Source organism: Spodoptera frugiperda, chromosome 9 (assembly GCF_023101765.2).
Source record: "Spodoptera frugiperda isolate SF20-4 chromosome 9, AGI-APGP_CSIRO_Sfru_2.0, whole genome shotgun sequence".
Taxonomy (NCBI): Eukaryota; Metazoa; Arthropoda; class Insecta; order Lepidoptera; family Noctuidae; genus Spodoptera; species Spodoptera frugiperda.
In genome coordinates, this window is record NC_064220.1 from 9,697,592 (window position 1) to 9,713,307 (window position 15,716).

Consider the following 15,716-nt stretch of genomic DNA (forward strand, 5'->3'; position numbering starts at 1 on the left):
ATGTCCCTAAGTCCAAGTAGCGTGCAAACTAGAAACTTGATAATTCTCCGACTGTGAATTATTTTACTCCTGTAACAAGTAAAGTTACTTGTAGGTACTCACACAATAAGAAAAAAATATTTTTAGTCAAAGTCTCTTTAAAAAGATTTTTTCAAAGTACGGTCTCTCCAGGGCAATCTTTGTTATTTTCTTTCTTGCGTTTATGAAAATCTTCCTTAATCATATCAGCAGCTTTCTCACCTACCATCATAGTCGGAGCGTTAGTGTTACCACTCGGTATCAGTGGAATAACGGATGCATCCACTACTCTCAGCCTAGCCACACCGTGTACCCTTAGTCTCTCGTCTACTACCCCATCCTGTGCCATCCGACATGTACCAACTGCATGTTGCACCGACAATACAGTATTCTTTGCATAACATTCCCAAAACTCATCAGAACCCCATTCTATATTTTCACACGCAGTCACACTCAATTTGGGTATACTTGCTTTGACTTCTTTAAAGTATGTAGTGTTTATCAAAGTATTCATGTATTTCACTCCCTCAGTAACCACCTTTAGGTCATAATCGTTTCTGAAATACCCCAATTCAATTATAGGATCATCCAGGGGATCTGTACTTCGGAGCTTTACTTCTCCTCGCGACAGAGGGTGTAAGAGAGCAAGTAAAACAGTATCTAATTCATTATTAACATTGGCTGACCCTAAAGCTAGGCAAAAATCTTTTTCAAGACTACATCCACTTACTAAATCCTCAGAAGCACCAGCTCCGTAGTAGGAGTTGAAGAACTGGAAATGTGGTTGTAATTTAGAAGGATATTCAAACTCACTGCCGTTAACTCTGAAGAATCCAATTTGTAGCGGAGATGGAATTGTATCTATTTGGAAAGCGGTTAATATATTCTGGAGAGCCGTCTCTAACCCGCGTTTTCCTTTATAATTCAACTGTATAACCTGGTGATCGTGCAAATTTTTACCAACTGGAAGATCTACCAACGTTTTTATCTGTACCTTCGACAATTCCTCTTGAGGTCCTATTCCCGACTGTAAGAGGATTTTCGGACTATTGAATGTGCCGGCAGAAACAATCACCTCTTCAGTAGCATATACGTGGATGTATGTCTTACTAGATGTGTACACCTGCACACCATACGCACGCAACGTGCCAGGATCAATTAATACTTTAGTAACTGTGGAATACTTGGCCACTTTAAGATTAGTTCTGTCTTTTGCTGGCTTTAGGTATGATTCCGCAGTACTAGATCTCCTACCACCATAAATATTGAAATGTGGTCGAGCAGCTCCTACAATTTCTGGCCCATTTATCTCTAGAACTCGTGGTATACCCATTTCTTCGTAAGACTGTATTCTGATATCATCTATGAGAGCAGTCGAGGGCGGAGTTTTCGGTCTGGACACCTTTACAGGGCCAGTTGTTGAATGGAGACGGGCATTTTCTGGGTGCTCAAATATTAATGGATCTTTCATGTCTTCTAACTTCTTGAAATAATACAGTACTGTCTCCCAGTCCCAGCCAGGAGCTATACGGTTCCAGTTCTCATAATCTTCGGGTACTCCTCGTGAGTAGATCAGGTAGTTGATGGAAGAACAACCACCGAGCAGTTTACCTCGAGGGTAGCTCATGTATCCACCCGGGTGGGCCTGGCCTACACCCTCGTCGAAAACAGCTGTATAGTTCCAGTCATATTTAGTACCTGGCAAAGTTCTGCTGAGTCCAGGAAGCTGAAATAAAAATAGCAATTAGATACATCATCTTTAGATACTCTTCTGTAATCACCAGCTCAACTAGTAATGATATTTGACATATTCGTCTACAGCCTTGTATAATACCTTGCATAAAGAATATCAGCAGCTCTGCTGAATAATTTGCAATATAATTTCTTAACAAACCTTGCGCTGCTGTCTGTCTTAACGACAATAGGTTTATCACAATTCCTTTCCATATAACATCTTCTATTTCTTTTTCTATCTTTTTTTAAAAAAACGTTACCCCAATCTAGGATTTTCTCCTGTGTCGTTAGTTCTACTTTGCCCCAACTTACCACACTGGTTGGTGGCGGGTCGCCTCCAGTCTCGAGCAGCAACACTTTAAACTCTGGTATTTCTGATAGGCGAGCAGCTACCACAGCGCCCGCCGACCCACTCCCCACCACAATGAAGTCAAACCTCTCACCATCTGCATCAATTAAAAACATATTAGTACAAACATGAATCTTGTACTTGTAATCAAGAAACCGGATAGAAGCACACCCACATTCCACCGAAGCACATATGGAAACAAGCTGGGACATGAGCGTGATCGCTTACAAATCTCAAATATGTCGCACAACCAAAACCTCATACGAAAGTCAATCATGAGTTTAAGTGTGGGAGAGCGATGCTTCGTCACGAATGGACCGGCTCGACCGGAGTGATACCACGGCCTCATAGAAAACCGACGTGAAACCAGGTTACCAGAGGCCCATTTACCAACTTCCCAATCTTCCCAATTCCCGATTCCCTAGCAACCTATAAGTTAATAACGCCTGTGGTGTTTCAAGTGTCAATAGACGGCAGCGCTTGCTTACCATCAGGTGATACGTCTAAAAAAAGAGACTCATGCGAGACTCAATCAACACAAGAGTACACTACTGCCCAGCAAATATTTGCTTTCCTATTCTGGGCCCAAGAAACATACAAACAAACTCATCCTACTTTCACTGAGAGTTTGGTTCGAGAGGCGATCAAAAATGTCGGTCGTGATTACAGATATAGGGACGTATACAGAAAGGTGAACACTCTTCCCAAAGATTTTAAATACATTCTATTATGGACTCGCAAAGACTACGCTCCTTTCTACTTCTACGGCGAAGGACAAAGGGCATTTCTCAAAAGCAAATGTCAGGAGACTAAATGCTACGTGGTCACGGATAGAAATTTCTTTGGAGGTAACCTGACAAGGTTTGACGCTATTGCTTTCAATGGACGCAACATGAACTCAAAGGACTTACCCAAAAGCAGGTCTCCCCATCAGCAATACATATTCGTTAACACGGAATCAGCAGATAATTATCCCGTATGTGATAAAGCATTCAATGGTTTTTTTAACAAGACTTCTACTTACAGAATTGATTCTGATATTCCATGTGGTTACATATTAATCAAGAACAAATTAGGTGATATTGTTGGTCCAAAGAAAAACATGCGATGGGAAAAGAAGCCAAACAATTTAGACGAAGAATATATTGATATGAATAGAATAAGAAATAAAACTAAAGCAGCTGCTTGGTTCGTGTCCAACTGCCGAAGTAGAAACGGCCGACTCAGTTATGTTAAAGCTTTAAGTAAAGCGTTGAAACCCTACAATTTAACAGTGGATATATACGGCAAGTGTGGCAAATTAAAATGTTCTAGAACACATGCAAAAAATTGTAGTACATTGTTGCAAAAGGACTATTTTTTTTATATGTCGATGGAAAACTCTTTCTCTGAAGATTATGTGACGGAGAAGTTGCTGACTGCACTACATAATGATGTTGTGCCCATAGTCTACGGAGGAGCAGATTATAGTAGGTATGTGTCTCCCATATACATTTTGTTCACTTTAATCATAAGACAATTGTATTTTCTTATTAATATTATTAATGATTGGTCGGATTTGTTAATAAAACATCTTTACATATACCTTGCTTCACTAAGAATCACAAACATTATTGTAATGTTTTATGTAAGGGACTTAGCAACACTATCATATTTGTTGATATTTTACAACATCAATCAGACAGAACATACATGAAATGCAAGTAAATGAAAAGGATGTAATGTATAAAAGACATTATTATTATTATACAAGCGCAACTAGTGAGTATATCTGTCTGTATAATATAAAAAATGTAGAAAACTATAAATAGTATGTTTGATCTTTTCCAGTTTCACCATAATTATAAACAATATTTCTGCAAACAATATAAATAATAGGGGTCCTAATGTACTTCCTTGCGGAACACTTGTTTAGTATTTTCTTTTTAATTCATATTTAGATAGCCGCAACAAATATTTTTATTTCATTGATATTAATTATTTAGAAAAATGTAATTAATTCATGATATTTCTCTTTTGTTTACAGATTTCTTCCGCCAGGGTCTTACATCGACGCTACGAAACACCACGTTATAAAATTAGCCGCCATGATGAACGAACTAATGCATTCCCCAAAACTATACAATCAGTATTTCTGGTGGAAAAAGTATTACACATACAGTACGCCCGGGAACGTTTGCGCGTTATGTGCAGCGCTTCATAATGAGAATATGCTAAAGAAAATTACGATTTATGATGATTTTAGAAGTTGGTGGTACCCTCCATATACAAAACGTTGCCATAAATTCGCCTAGTCACGAGCCGTGTGAAGGATATTCCAAGAAATACAATATATGACTATATCGCGGCCAAGGTGGAGAACATCACTATACGTGTACATTTCTTCTGGCTGCTCATCATGATTGATACTTATGAGTCTTATTACCATCACACTCACTCATTGAAGTGAGAAGTGTCCAACTTCCAAGAAGTCGACTGTACAAATTGTATATTTGAGGTTTATATTTTTTGCATAGAGCGTCAGTATATTAGACGTATGGATTTGAATAGTATGCCATGCCACTCAACAGGCATCGAGCCCGGGTGGCAATGCGAACCCAATGGCAGTTTAAAACCACTTTGTTCTAAAATGTATATATTTTTGTTAATTACCCTGTGCATAATTTCAACCTCATTAATATGCAATAAAATATTTTGAGAGTTCGGGCCAGCTGCGTGTGAACTTAGGGTCGGTTCATACCTGACTTTTTGTTATTGAGTCTTATCGGTCGCGTAACGAACAGATAAATGTATAGAAAAACACTTGACCATTCACACTCAACCGATGATATGTTCCACACTTTTTACGTCAGATATGTACCGACCCTTAACGTGACACTTCTGCCCACTGATGGAAATAAAAGCAAAGTGCGCTTGTACCTACGTATCATGTAATCAGTATTTATTTATGTACCTCTAAATGTGTGAATATGTACTTACTATGTATATTTAATAATTGTAAGTCTTTCAAAGACAAGGCTTCCTTTAAATTAGTCTGTGTTTTATCTTGTAATGAAATAACAGCTTTAAAAATTAAAATATTAACCGAAGCTTCTGAAAAGAATGTTATAAAAGTTAAAATAAAAAAAAGTCAACATCGTAGGCCGCATCGTCTCTTGCCACTAGGCAAGTTAGTTGCCAAATGCAACGTATTACATATCGTCCTTTCGCTTACAACACCGCTTAACGGCGCATTCCAATAACCTACCGATCGGCAGATTTACCTACCAGAGGTAGAATTTTGACACATTTCGTATGGAGCTTATGTCAAAATTCTACCTCTGGTAGGCAAATCTACCGATCGGTAGGTTATTGGAATGCGCCGTAGGTAAGTCATTTTTACCAACTTTACAGGAGACGAAAAAAACTGCGCGGTGTTGCGACGCCAACCGACTTGAGCGCTGTCACTATTTTTTTAATTACGACCTCTTGGCTTAAATCTATATCTTGAGACCAATTGTTCCACGCGTAATGCGCAGCTTCATCCAATGGCATTACAATGTAAAAACCGTCAATTTTCGACTTGAGCGGTGTTGTTAACTAAGGGACGATATAAAAAATATATTTCAGACAGATTGTTGGCCTAATTCGTTTGAAAAGAAAATCCATTTTATACATATTGATATTAGTAATTACAAATGCCTGTAATCTCGATAATCTTCCAAAGAATGATATTATAGTGAAAATTTAATCTCATTTTATTGTGTACCTTAAATACTCGGCACAAATCATGGCTAGATGTAGTTGTGGGAGGGGGGGGGGGATTCAGATATTGCATGTATTTTACTCCGAGGCAGATTTTATCCAAAGGAATCAGCAGAAGTGGGCAAATTATCCAATCTTCCCATCATTTCGTGCCGAGTATTATATTTAAGTACTTAATATTTATAAGTTATATACTATAGTTTTAAACTGTTTTGTTATTTATTTTACTTATTACATTGTAACTCAATGAAAACAGTACCCAATACGAAAACGAAACGAAAGCGCATTCGGCGCTCCGATTGGTTGGTTCATTCGTGCTGGCCAATCAGAGCGCCGAACGCGCTTTCGTTCAACGTAAAACAAACTCGTACTAAGCCCTCAGGACAGTATTGTATAAAAATAATGTGTAAATTAACTGTAACCTCGTTGCTTAGATAATTTAATACAATTAATACGATTCAGATAAAAATGTGTAGGTACTATTGGGTTCCATTTTAAAATTATCTACATACCAAGGTAGGTATATGTATTTTATACCAAGGTATACATATGTACTAGGCACGATACTTACTACGTCATTTAAAATATTTTAATTTTAACGCAGTTTCAATGGATCTCCTCTTTTATATTACAAGAAACCTGGTACTGTCCATAGAAATCACACTTACTACCGCACTCAGAGACATTCAATGGTTACTTAAACCATTCCTTAGTAACGATTTTGTTCCAAAAACAATTGCTAAGGACTGGGTTAAGTAACCAATAAATGACTCTGAGTACGGCGGTTAATATTATAAACGTGAAACTTTGTTTGTTTGGATGTTTGTCCGTCAATCGCTAAAACTACTGAACGGATTTTGATGAAATTTGGTATACGGACAGGGTATGAGCTGACTTGGGTGATGAGAGTAGTTATCCCATAGGATTGCGGGTGTAGACTCTGGCAAAAGGTAGTATTAAATATTTATGGTATGGGCAGACAATTTTCTCTATTATACATTTTTGTTATAATCACATTCAACTACTCGTCGATAGCCGATAGATACTGCTAGCAGTCAATGGTAGACATATTGTTTTACGTCAATAACAGAAACTCATAACTTTGTTTTTTTTAACTTTCAAAGTGACGGACTTTCATACAAAGTAACGTCCCCTATTATAAGGGCAAAACCTTTAGGGGTGGAATTTAAAATACTTTCTTAGTGGGTGCCTACATAATAAAATTAATATTTGCAATTACAACTAATTTCATGTTTGTATCATTGGTAGTTTGCTCTCAGCGATAATGAATCAGCCAGTCAGTGAGTCAGTCAATCAGAACATATTTTATAAGTAGGTACAGATGTAATAATGTAACCATTTTTGTAAATTTTGTTTGTAGTATGTAAGTACTTACGTAATATAAGAAGACAAGGATTTGTTATTAAACTGTATTTTAATTTTATAGTGGTTGTTTTTATTTAAAATATGTACAGGTCCATGGATGGATACATGATAAGATTAATTATTTTATAATTTAATGTAAAGTCCCTAAGTCCAAGTAGCGTGCAAACTAGAAACTTGATAATTCTCCGACTGTGAATTATTTTACTCCTGTAACGAGTAAAGTTACTTGTACTCACACTCTAAGAAAAAAAATCTCTTTACAAAGTCTCTTTACAAAGATTTTTTCAAAGTACGGTCTCTCCAGGGCAATCTTTGTTATTTTCTTTCTTGCGTTTATGAAAATCTTCCTTAATCATATCAGCAGCTTTCTCACCTACCATCATTGTCGGGGCGTTAGTGTTACCACTCGGTATCAATGGGATAACGGACGCATCCACTACTCTCAGTCTGGCCACCCCGTGTACCCTCAGTCTCTCGTCCACAACCCCATCCTGTCCCATCCGACATGTACCGACTGCATGTTGCACCGACAATACAGTATTCTTTGCATAACATTCCCAAAACTCATCAGAACCCCATTCTATATTTTCACACGCAGTCACACTCAATTTGGGAATACTTCCTTTGACTTCTTTAAAGTATGTAGTGTTTATCAAAGTATTCATGTATTTCACTCCCTCAGTAACCACCTTTAGGTCATAACCGTTTCTGAAATACCCCAATTCAATTACAGGATCATCCAGGGGATCTGTACTTCGGAGCTTTACTTGTCCTCGCGACAGAGGGTGTAAGAGAGCAAGCAAAACAGTATCTAATTCATTATTAATATTTGCTGACCCTAAAGCTAGGCAAAAATCTTTTTCAAGACTACATCCACTTACTAAATCCTCAGAAGCACCAGCTCCGTAGTAGGAGTTGAAGAACTGGAAATGTGGTTGTAATTTAGAAGGATATTCAAACTCACTGCCGTTAACTCTGAAGAATCCAATTTGTAGCGGAGATGGAATTGTATCTATTTGGAAAGCGGTTAATATATTCTGGAGAGCCGTCTCTAACCCGCGTTTTCCTTTATAATTCAACTGTATAACCTGGTGATCGTGCAAATTTTTACCAACTGGAAGATCTACCAACGTCTTTATCTGTAACTTCGACAATTCCTCTTGAGGTCCTATTCCTGAGTGTAAGAGAATTTTCGGACTATTGAATGTACCGGCAGAAACAATCACCTCTTCAGTAGCGTATACGTGGATGTATGTCTTACTAGATGTGTACACCTGCACACCATACGCACGCAACGTGCCAGGATCAATTAATACTTTAGTAACTGTGGAATGCTTGGCCACTTTAAGATTAGGTCTATCTTTTGCTGGCTTTAGATATGATTCCGCAGTACTAGATCTCCTACCACCATAAATATTGAAATGTGGTCGAGCAGCTCCTACAATTTCTGGCCCATTTATCTCTAGAACTCGTGGTATACCCATTTCTTCGTAAGACTGTATTCTGATATCATCTATGAGAGCAGTCGAGGGCGGAGTTTTCGGTCTGGACACCTTTACAGGGCCAGTTGTTGAATGGAGACGGGCATTTTCTGGGTGCTCAAATATTAATGGATCTTTCATGTCTTCTAACTTCTTGAAATAATACAGTACTGTCTCCCAGTCCCAGCCAGGAGCTATACGGTTCCAGTTCTCATAATCTTCGGGTACTCCTCGTGAGTAGATCAGGTAGTTGATGGAAGAACAACCACCGAGCAGTTTACCTCGAGGGTAGCTCATGTATCCACCCGGGTGGGCCTGGCCTACACCCTCGTCGAAAACAGCTGTATAGTTCCAGTCATATTTAGTACCTGGCAAAGTTCTGCTGAGTCCAGGAAGCTGAAATAAAAATAGCAATTAGATACATCATCTTTAGATACTCTTCTGTAATCACCAGCTCAACTAGTAATGATATTTGACATATTCGTCTACAGCCTTGTATAATACCTTGCATAAAGAATATCAGCAGCTCTGCTGAATAATTTGCAATATAATTTCTTAACAAACCTTGCGCTGCTGTCTGTCTTAACGACAATAGGTTTATCACAATTCCTTTCCATATAACATCTTCTTTTTCTTTTTCTATCTTTTTTTAAAAAAACGTTACCCCACTCTAGGATTTTCTCCTGTGTCGTGGGTTCTACTTTGCCCCAACTTACCACACTGGTAAGTGGCGGGTCGCCTCCAGCCTCGAGCAGCAACACTTTAAACTCTGGTATTTCTGATAGGCGAGCAGCTACCACAGCGCCCGCCGACCCACTCCCGACCACAATGAAGTCAAACCTCTCGCCATCTGCATCAATTAAATACATATTAGTACAAACATGAATCTTGTACTTGTAACCAACAAACCCGACAGAAGTACACCCACATTCCACCGAAGCACATATGGAAACAAGCCGGGACATGAGCGTGATCGCTTACAAATCTCAAATATGTCGCACAACCAAAACCTCATACGAAAGTCAATCAGGAGTTTAAGTGTGGGAGAGCGATGCTTCGTCACGAATGGACCGGCTCGACCGGAGTGATACCACGGCCTCATAGAAAACCGACGTGAAACCAGGTTACCAGAGGCCCATTTACCAACTTCCCAATCTTCCCAATCCCCGATTCCCCAGCAACCTATAAGTTAATAACGCCTGTGGTGTTTCAAGTGTCAATAGGCGGCGGCGATTGCTTACCATCAGGTGATACGTCTAAAAAAAAAGAGACTCATGCGAGACTCAATCAACACAAGGGTACACTACTGCCCAGCAAATCGGTTCATTATAAAGCCATACATACCTGATATCTCGTAGTTTTCAGGCCAACCTGTTTGGAATACCGCCTGGGAAATAGTTAACACACGCAGTATCCACTGTACCACAGATGTGGATCCGAAAGATTGCAGGATCTTGAGGAATTCATTGATTTCTACGTTAGAAGACATTTTTAAAGAAATTCGACGGTTTGTTTTTTATTTTTTTATCGTAACACTCATGATAGAAGTTTATAATTGAAAATAGTGTACTAGTAGTACATGCCCTCAGCTGGTACATAATATAGGTACACGATCTAAGTAGGTTTATAGCCAGTGTGACCACGCTTTTGAATGGCTGATAGACACTCCTACCTATGTACAGGAATAGATATTAATCTGGATGTATACAAATAATCTTTTTTAAATTTTTTACTGCACAGTTAGTGCGGTGGCTAGGCAACTGGCTGCCGTGCAACGTGTAGCGGGTTCGATTCCAGCACGGAGCAACTTTTTGTGTGATCCACAAATTGTTGATCCGGGTCTGGGTGTCATGTGTATGTGAACTTGTATGTTTGTAAACGTACCCACGACACAGGAGAAAATCCTAATCCTAACTGTTTTGTTTTTTTTTAAATCATTTGTTCTATATAGGTATGATTACGTCCTGTAAATGCAGATCTATAGTAATTCGGGCATCGCAAAGATCCCTTTTCTCAGTCTTTACACAGAAATACTTTTTACACTATCTGCCCCACTCAGAGACATTTAATGATTAATAATTAACCCAGTCCTTAGCATTTGTTTTCAATACAAAATCGTTACTAAGGAATAGTTTAAGTAGTCATTAAATGTCTCTGAGTGCGGCATGTAGATCAATAAAGTAAATCGAAGATTGAATCATTTTGTGCCTGATTTTGTATTATTTGGCGTAAAGTTTATACAATTTAGCATAAATAAAATAGTATACCAATTTTATATCTATCATTTATCCGGGAAAAATGCGTTTTTTATCCTTATTATTATATGTTTCTATTATTAAGTATGATACTGTGTTATTTTTGGAAATTCTGTCTCCTTTTTCCTTATTACATATTTGGTTAACCGATAACCTACAAAATTTCAATCGATCATTATAATATATTCCTAGTACCTACTTCTATTTTCGTTCATCAGTTAGGTACACTACCTGTTTTTAATTCTCACCTAAATTTATTTATTTATTTATTTATTTATCTTAACATTAAATACATCTATCTTTACAGGCACACCTAATACGATAAATGCAGTACTTATAAATTTAAAAATAAAAACCAAATATCTGTATGAACATAAAACATAAACATAACTTAACATAAACTTAACATTAACGTTATCCTAATACTTACTTACTAACATTTACAAATTATAGGAACTCTTTACCACAACCTCATATGTTACCCTAGTGAACTCGTTGAGTGTACATGTAAATAGGTCCATCCTATCGGCTATTGTATTTAATGTGTGCAACGCCCGCGTCAGTGGTGCCTTCTGCAAGAGGTTCGTGCGTGCGCACGGTACCACCAGCAGCCGCGGCCGCCTCCTACGCCACACGTACTCGTCCGGAACACACAGCCGTAATTCCTCCAGTAGTGCTGGGTTGTGAGTTTTGCCTCTCAACACCTTAAATAGATAAGTAGCTAGAGCTACTTCACGTCTCACCTCAAGCTTGTAATATCCTACCATTCCCAGTACAAACAACGTTGGGTATAAAAGTGGATACCCCGGGTACACACCATACAATTTTAAGTAGACGAATCTAGTAAACTTATTTTGTATACGTTCTATCATAAGTTTGTACTTATTCTCGTGTGGACTCCAGACTCCAGCGTTGTACTCTAGGTGACTTTTAACTAAAGCCTCGTACAACGCCTTTACTGCCGCGATGTTAGTAAACTGATTCGCCTGCCGCAAAATGAACCCTAAATTCCGGTATGCCTTCTTGCAGACATCCATTATATGCTTCCTAAAGTGCAACTCCGATACAAAACGAATTCCCAGATCTTTAACTTCCGTAACACGTTGCAAAGGTTCGCCTTCCATGTTGTATTGGTGGTGGCGGTAACTGCTTGCACGGGTGTACGACAAAACCGAGCATTTAGCCACGTTAAAATATAATTTGAATTCGTGGCTCCACTCAATAACTCTGTCGATGTCTTGTTGCAAAGTAACGTGATCCGCATTATCCCTTATTTCGCATATAAGTTTCAGGTCATCGGCAAAAAGAAGGCATATCGATCCATTTATTACGCTTGGTAAGTCGTTTATCATTAAATTAAACAGTAAAGGACCCAAGTTACTGCCTTGGCTGACACCGGACCTCGTGTAATACGGTTCGGAGCAGTGCCCACCACAGTCTACGTATTGGCGTCTGTCTCTAAAGTACGTGGAAAAGAATTTAAGAGTGTGTAGCGTAAAACCTATTCCAGCAAGTTTCCGAAGGAGGACATCGTGATCAACTGTATCAAATGCCTTTTTAAAGTCCAGGTAGGCTACGTCCACCCGCCGACCAGCATCAACGGCAGGTACTACTTGCGTCATTAAATGCAATAGGTTACCCGTTGTTCCCCGGCCGGGGCGAAAACCGTGCTGGGCGTCAGTCAAATGGGCGTCTACCTGAGCATACAGATGGTTATGGATCACTGACTCGAAAACCTTAGCTGGAGCACATAGGACTGCCACTGGCCTATAGTCGCTGGCTTCTGTACCTCCCCCACCTTTCGGTACGGGTACGACCCGAGTAAGTTTCCACAGATCAGGAAACCTCCCAGCTGCAATAAAGATGTTAAATAAATGCAGTAAAGGTTTGACTAAAACCATGCGACAATCCCTAAGGATAAAAGGTGGTATACCATCCGGCCCCACTGATCGCTTAGGTGGTAAGCGAGCGAGCGCACGACTCACCGCCGCCCGCTCCAGCGTGCCGAGATGCGCCCACGCGCCACCAGACGACGGCGACGTGGTGCTACTCGCCGCTTCAGCGCTCAGTGTAGGCGGTTCTGTGTTATATACAGTTTGAAAGTATCGGGCATACTCCTCCGCGCATTCTCCCCCTGATAGTACCTGTCCATCTTTTAATATCTTGTATTGACTTGAGTTACCTTTTTTCAGTCGTATATAGCTCCAGAAAGCTTTGGGGTCATTTGCCAGATGGTTCTGTACCCGGTCCCTATACCGATTGTGGGCTAGTTCTGTTTCCATTTTGACCTTCGCTCTGTACCGAGAGAACTGCTCATAATCACTAGAAGTTTTACTGGCCTTATATTTTTTGTGTAATATATATTTTGTTTTAATATCTCTAATAATATCCGCTGTGTACCATACTGGGTAATTATATCTGTTGTTACGAATATAATGTTTTTTAATGGGTACACAGTCATCAAAGACTTCATTCATCTTTGAATAGTAAAAATCTAAAGCCTCTTCCGGAACTTGTAAACTATATATATCTTTCCAATTTATTCTACCTATTGAATAATATAAATAATTGAAGTCTACCTTATGAAAATTCCAACGTTTGTATGGGTTAAAGAGCTGTGGGTTCTGCGCATGCGCCAAGTCGTCCTCAGCCGGAATCGGCGAGAACTGCGCGTACGTGGCGACGTCCACGGCGACCGCGAGCGGCGGGTGGTACGCGTCCACAGGCTGCAGCCCCTCTTCCGCCGCACACACCTCCATATAGCTACGCCCGCTTAATACTAAATCCAACTGTCTACCACTACAATTAGGTACATTATTCCACTGAACGAGTTCACTAAAGGCAACGAAGTATTCAAAGTAATTTTTAACATTGTTATTGCACGAAAACATATTAAAATCTCCAAGTATAACTACATTACTCTTATATCTAACACATATTTGCTCTAATAATTTAAACAATAACATATATTCAGACTCATCACAGTTAGGTGGGATATAGACTACACAACACGCGAATAAAAATCTACTCTTTAGATGTATGGTAGCACAAAGTACTTCAAAGTTATAAGTGTCAATATTAATCTCACTGGGTATCGGTACCTGCCGTAACTCGAAGCGCGGTGTGGCCACTAAAAGTACGCCGCCTTGCTTGCGCCCGTCCGCTCGATCACATCGTAATATTTGGTAATTAGGTAGAGTAATTTCCGCGTTATGCACAGAAACATTACACCCCGTCTCCGTTATAGCAAATAAATCCGAACTCGATGATTGTAACAGAGAAAGGAACTTCGTTGTCTTCGTCCTGAGCCCACGAACATTTTGGTATAAAATGTCGATCCTTCGACTATGTTGATTGAGATTCTTTCTCTGAGGCGGGTGAGCGACGAAACCAAATCCATTCGCTGAATTCGACGTTTACTGGCCATATATCTGGATGAGAAAGTTTCTCATAGTTTTCCTCTGATAATCCTATTTTGAATGAAGCGTAGTCTTTTTCTATTCTAGGTATTATTTTATGTATTTTTAAATCTATATCATTTCCTAAAACATTCCTGATGTATTCATTCAAACTATCCTCTGTAGTACTTTTATCCAACCTCCATACATGAAGGAATTTTTTCCTCTCCACGGCTTTTAACAATAGAGTTGACTTGTTGCCGCCTCTTTTTATTGGATTATTCCTTTTCATGTTATTCACTTCTATCCATTTGTTGTTTATACTATCATTATTTTCCGTAATCACTGTACTTCGCGCCACAGTTGCGTAGGTAGTAATAGGTGGCACCTGTGCTGGCTGCGACGGTAACATCGGTAGCGGCGCGCAGTCAACATGCTGCGTATGGTAGGGCGCAGTGGGCACAGCATACGATGACCGCGGTGCCGGCGGCGCCCGGGGCGGCTGCGGTGGAGGGTTTCGGTCAATGGCAATGTTTTCGTTATAGTTTGTTCCTTGTTTAGTACCGTTTGCTACATGTAGAGGCTTTCCACTATTTATTTTGAGAACCTTAATCTCTTCTGATAAGGAAATACATTTCGAATTAGCCACTCTCAACTCTTCGCGCAATTTGCTATTTTCATGAGCCAATGATGATAGCGATCTTTTAAATTCACTTATAATCCTTTCTTCAAAGATCTTAAATTTCTCAGTCATAACTTCCTTCATCATTTCTATAATACTGGGCATATTATACTCTTCTTCGTAATTAATAATGTTAGCGCCGGTGCTGACACCGCGTACTGGGGTCTCATCGGTTACCCGCACACGGTTAGTAATATTCAAGCATGAATCACATTTAAATTTACTTTCCAATTCATTTTTTTTCTCCATAAATACAGCAGAAGTTATATTGACACAGCTGTAATGAAATCCTTTCTTGCATCCAGTACATCTAAGCGATTCGCCCAGTGCAATTCTTTTCTTGCAAAGTAAACACAACATTTTGAAAAAAATTTGAATAGCAATTTCACTGTGCAAACAGGATAGCAATAGTTCCTTTGGCGAGAGTGAGCGAGAACATTGTTAATATGGCTTGCCGATAACACGGCCTCACAGTAAACCGACGTAAAACAACGCTTGCGTTGTGTGAGTGAGGTTACCGAAGGCCCAATTACCCCCTTTGCTAATCGTCACAATCCCCGATTCCCCAACAACCCTTTTAAATTCCTAAGGCCGGCAACGCACTTGTAGCGCTTCTCGTGTTTCAAGTGTCCATGACCGGCGGCGATTGCTTACCATCAGGTGATCCGT

The 15,716-nt window shown here is 39.4% G+C and overlaps 2 protein-coding genes across 2 annotated transcripts; both read right to left on the reverse strand.

The window, feature by feature from the left end:
- Positions 1 to 32: 32 nt before the first annotated feature.
- LOC118271457 (ecdysone oxidase-like) lies at positions 33 to 11,202 on the reverse strand. The gene is made up of 3 exons (XM_050696092.1): positions 10,057 to 11,202; positions 2,065 to 2,198; positions 33 to 1,744 (listed from the first exon to the last, which is right to left on the reverse strand). Exons 1-3 carry the CDS (start codon positions 10,199 to 10,201, stop codon positions 152 to 154), a joined length of 1,872 nt encoding a protein of 623 aa, XP_050552049.1. The 5' UTR covers positions 10,202 to 11,202; the 3' UTR covers positions 33 to 151.
- Positions 11,203 to 11,407: 205 nt separating this feature from the next.
- On the reverse strand, positions 11,408 to 12,091 carry LOC126911007 (uncharacterized). Its single transcript, XM_050695720.1, has one exon. The coding sequence runs from the start codon at positions 12,089 to 12,091 to the stop codon at positions 11,408 to 11,410; it is 684 nt and encodes a 227-aa protein (XP_050551677.1).
- Positions 12,092 to 15,716: the final 3,625 nt, after the last annotated feature.

Coding starts and splice junctions, on each gene's coding strand:
- LOC118271457 (XM_050696092.1), bottom strand. CDS start 10,201: ATGTCTTCTAACGTAGAAATCAATGAATTCCTCAAGATCCTGCAATCT. Junction 2,199..10,056: donor TGAAAACTACGAGATATCAG/GTATGTATGGCT, acceptor TAATTGATGCAG/ATGGTGAGAGGTTTGACTTC. Junction 1,745..2,064: donor ACCCGCCACCAACCAGTGTG/GTAAGTTGGGGC, acceptor TTTTTATTTCAG/CTTCCTGGACTCAGCAGAAC.
- LOC126911007 (XM_050695720.1), bottom strand. CDS start 12,091: ATGGAAGGCGAACCTTTGCAACGTGTTACGGAAGTTAAAGATCTGGGA.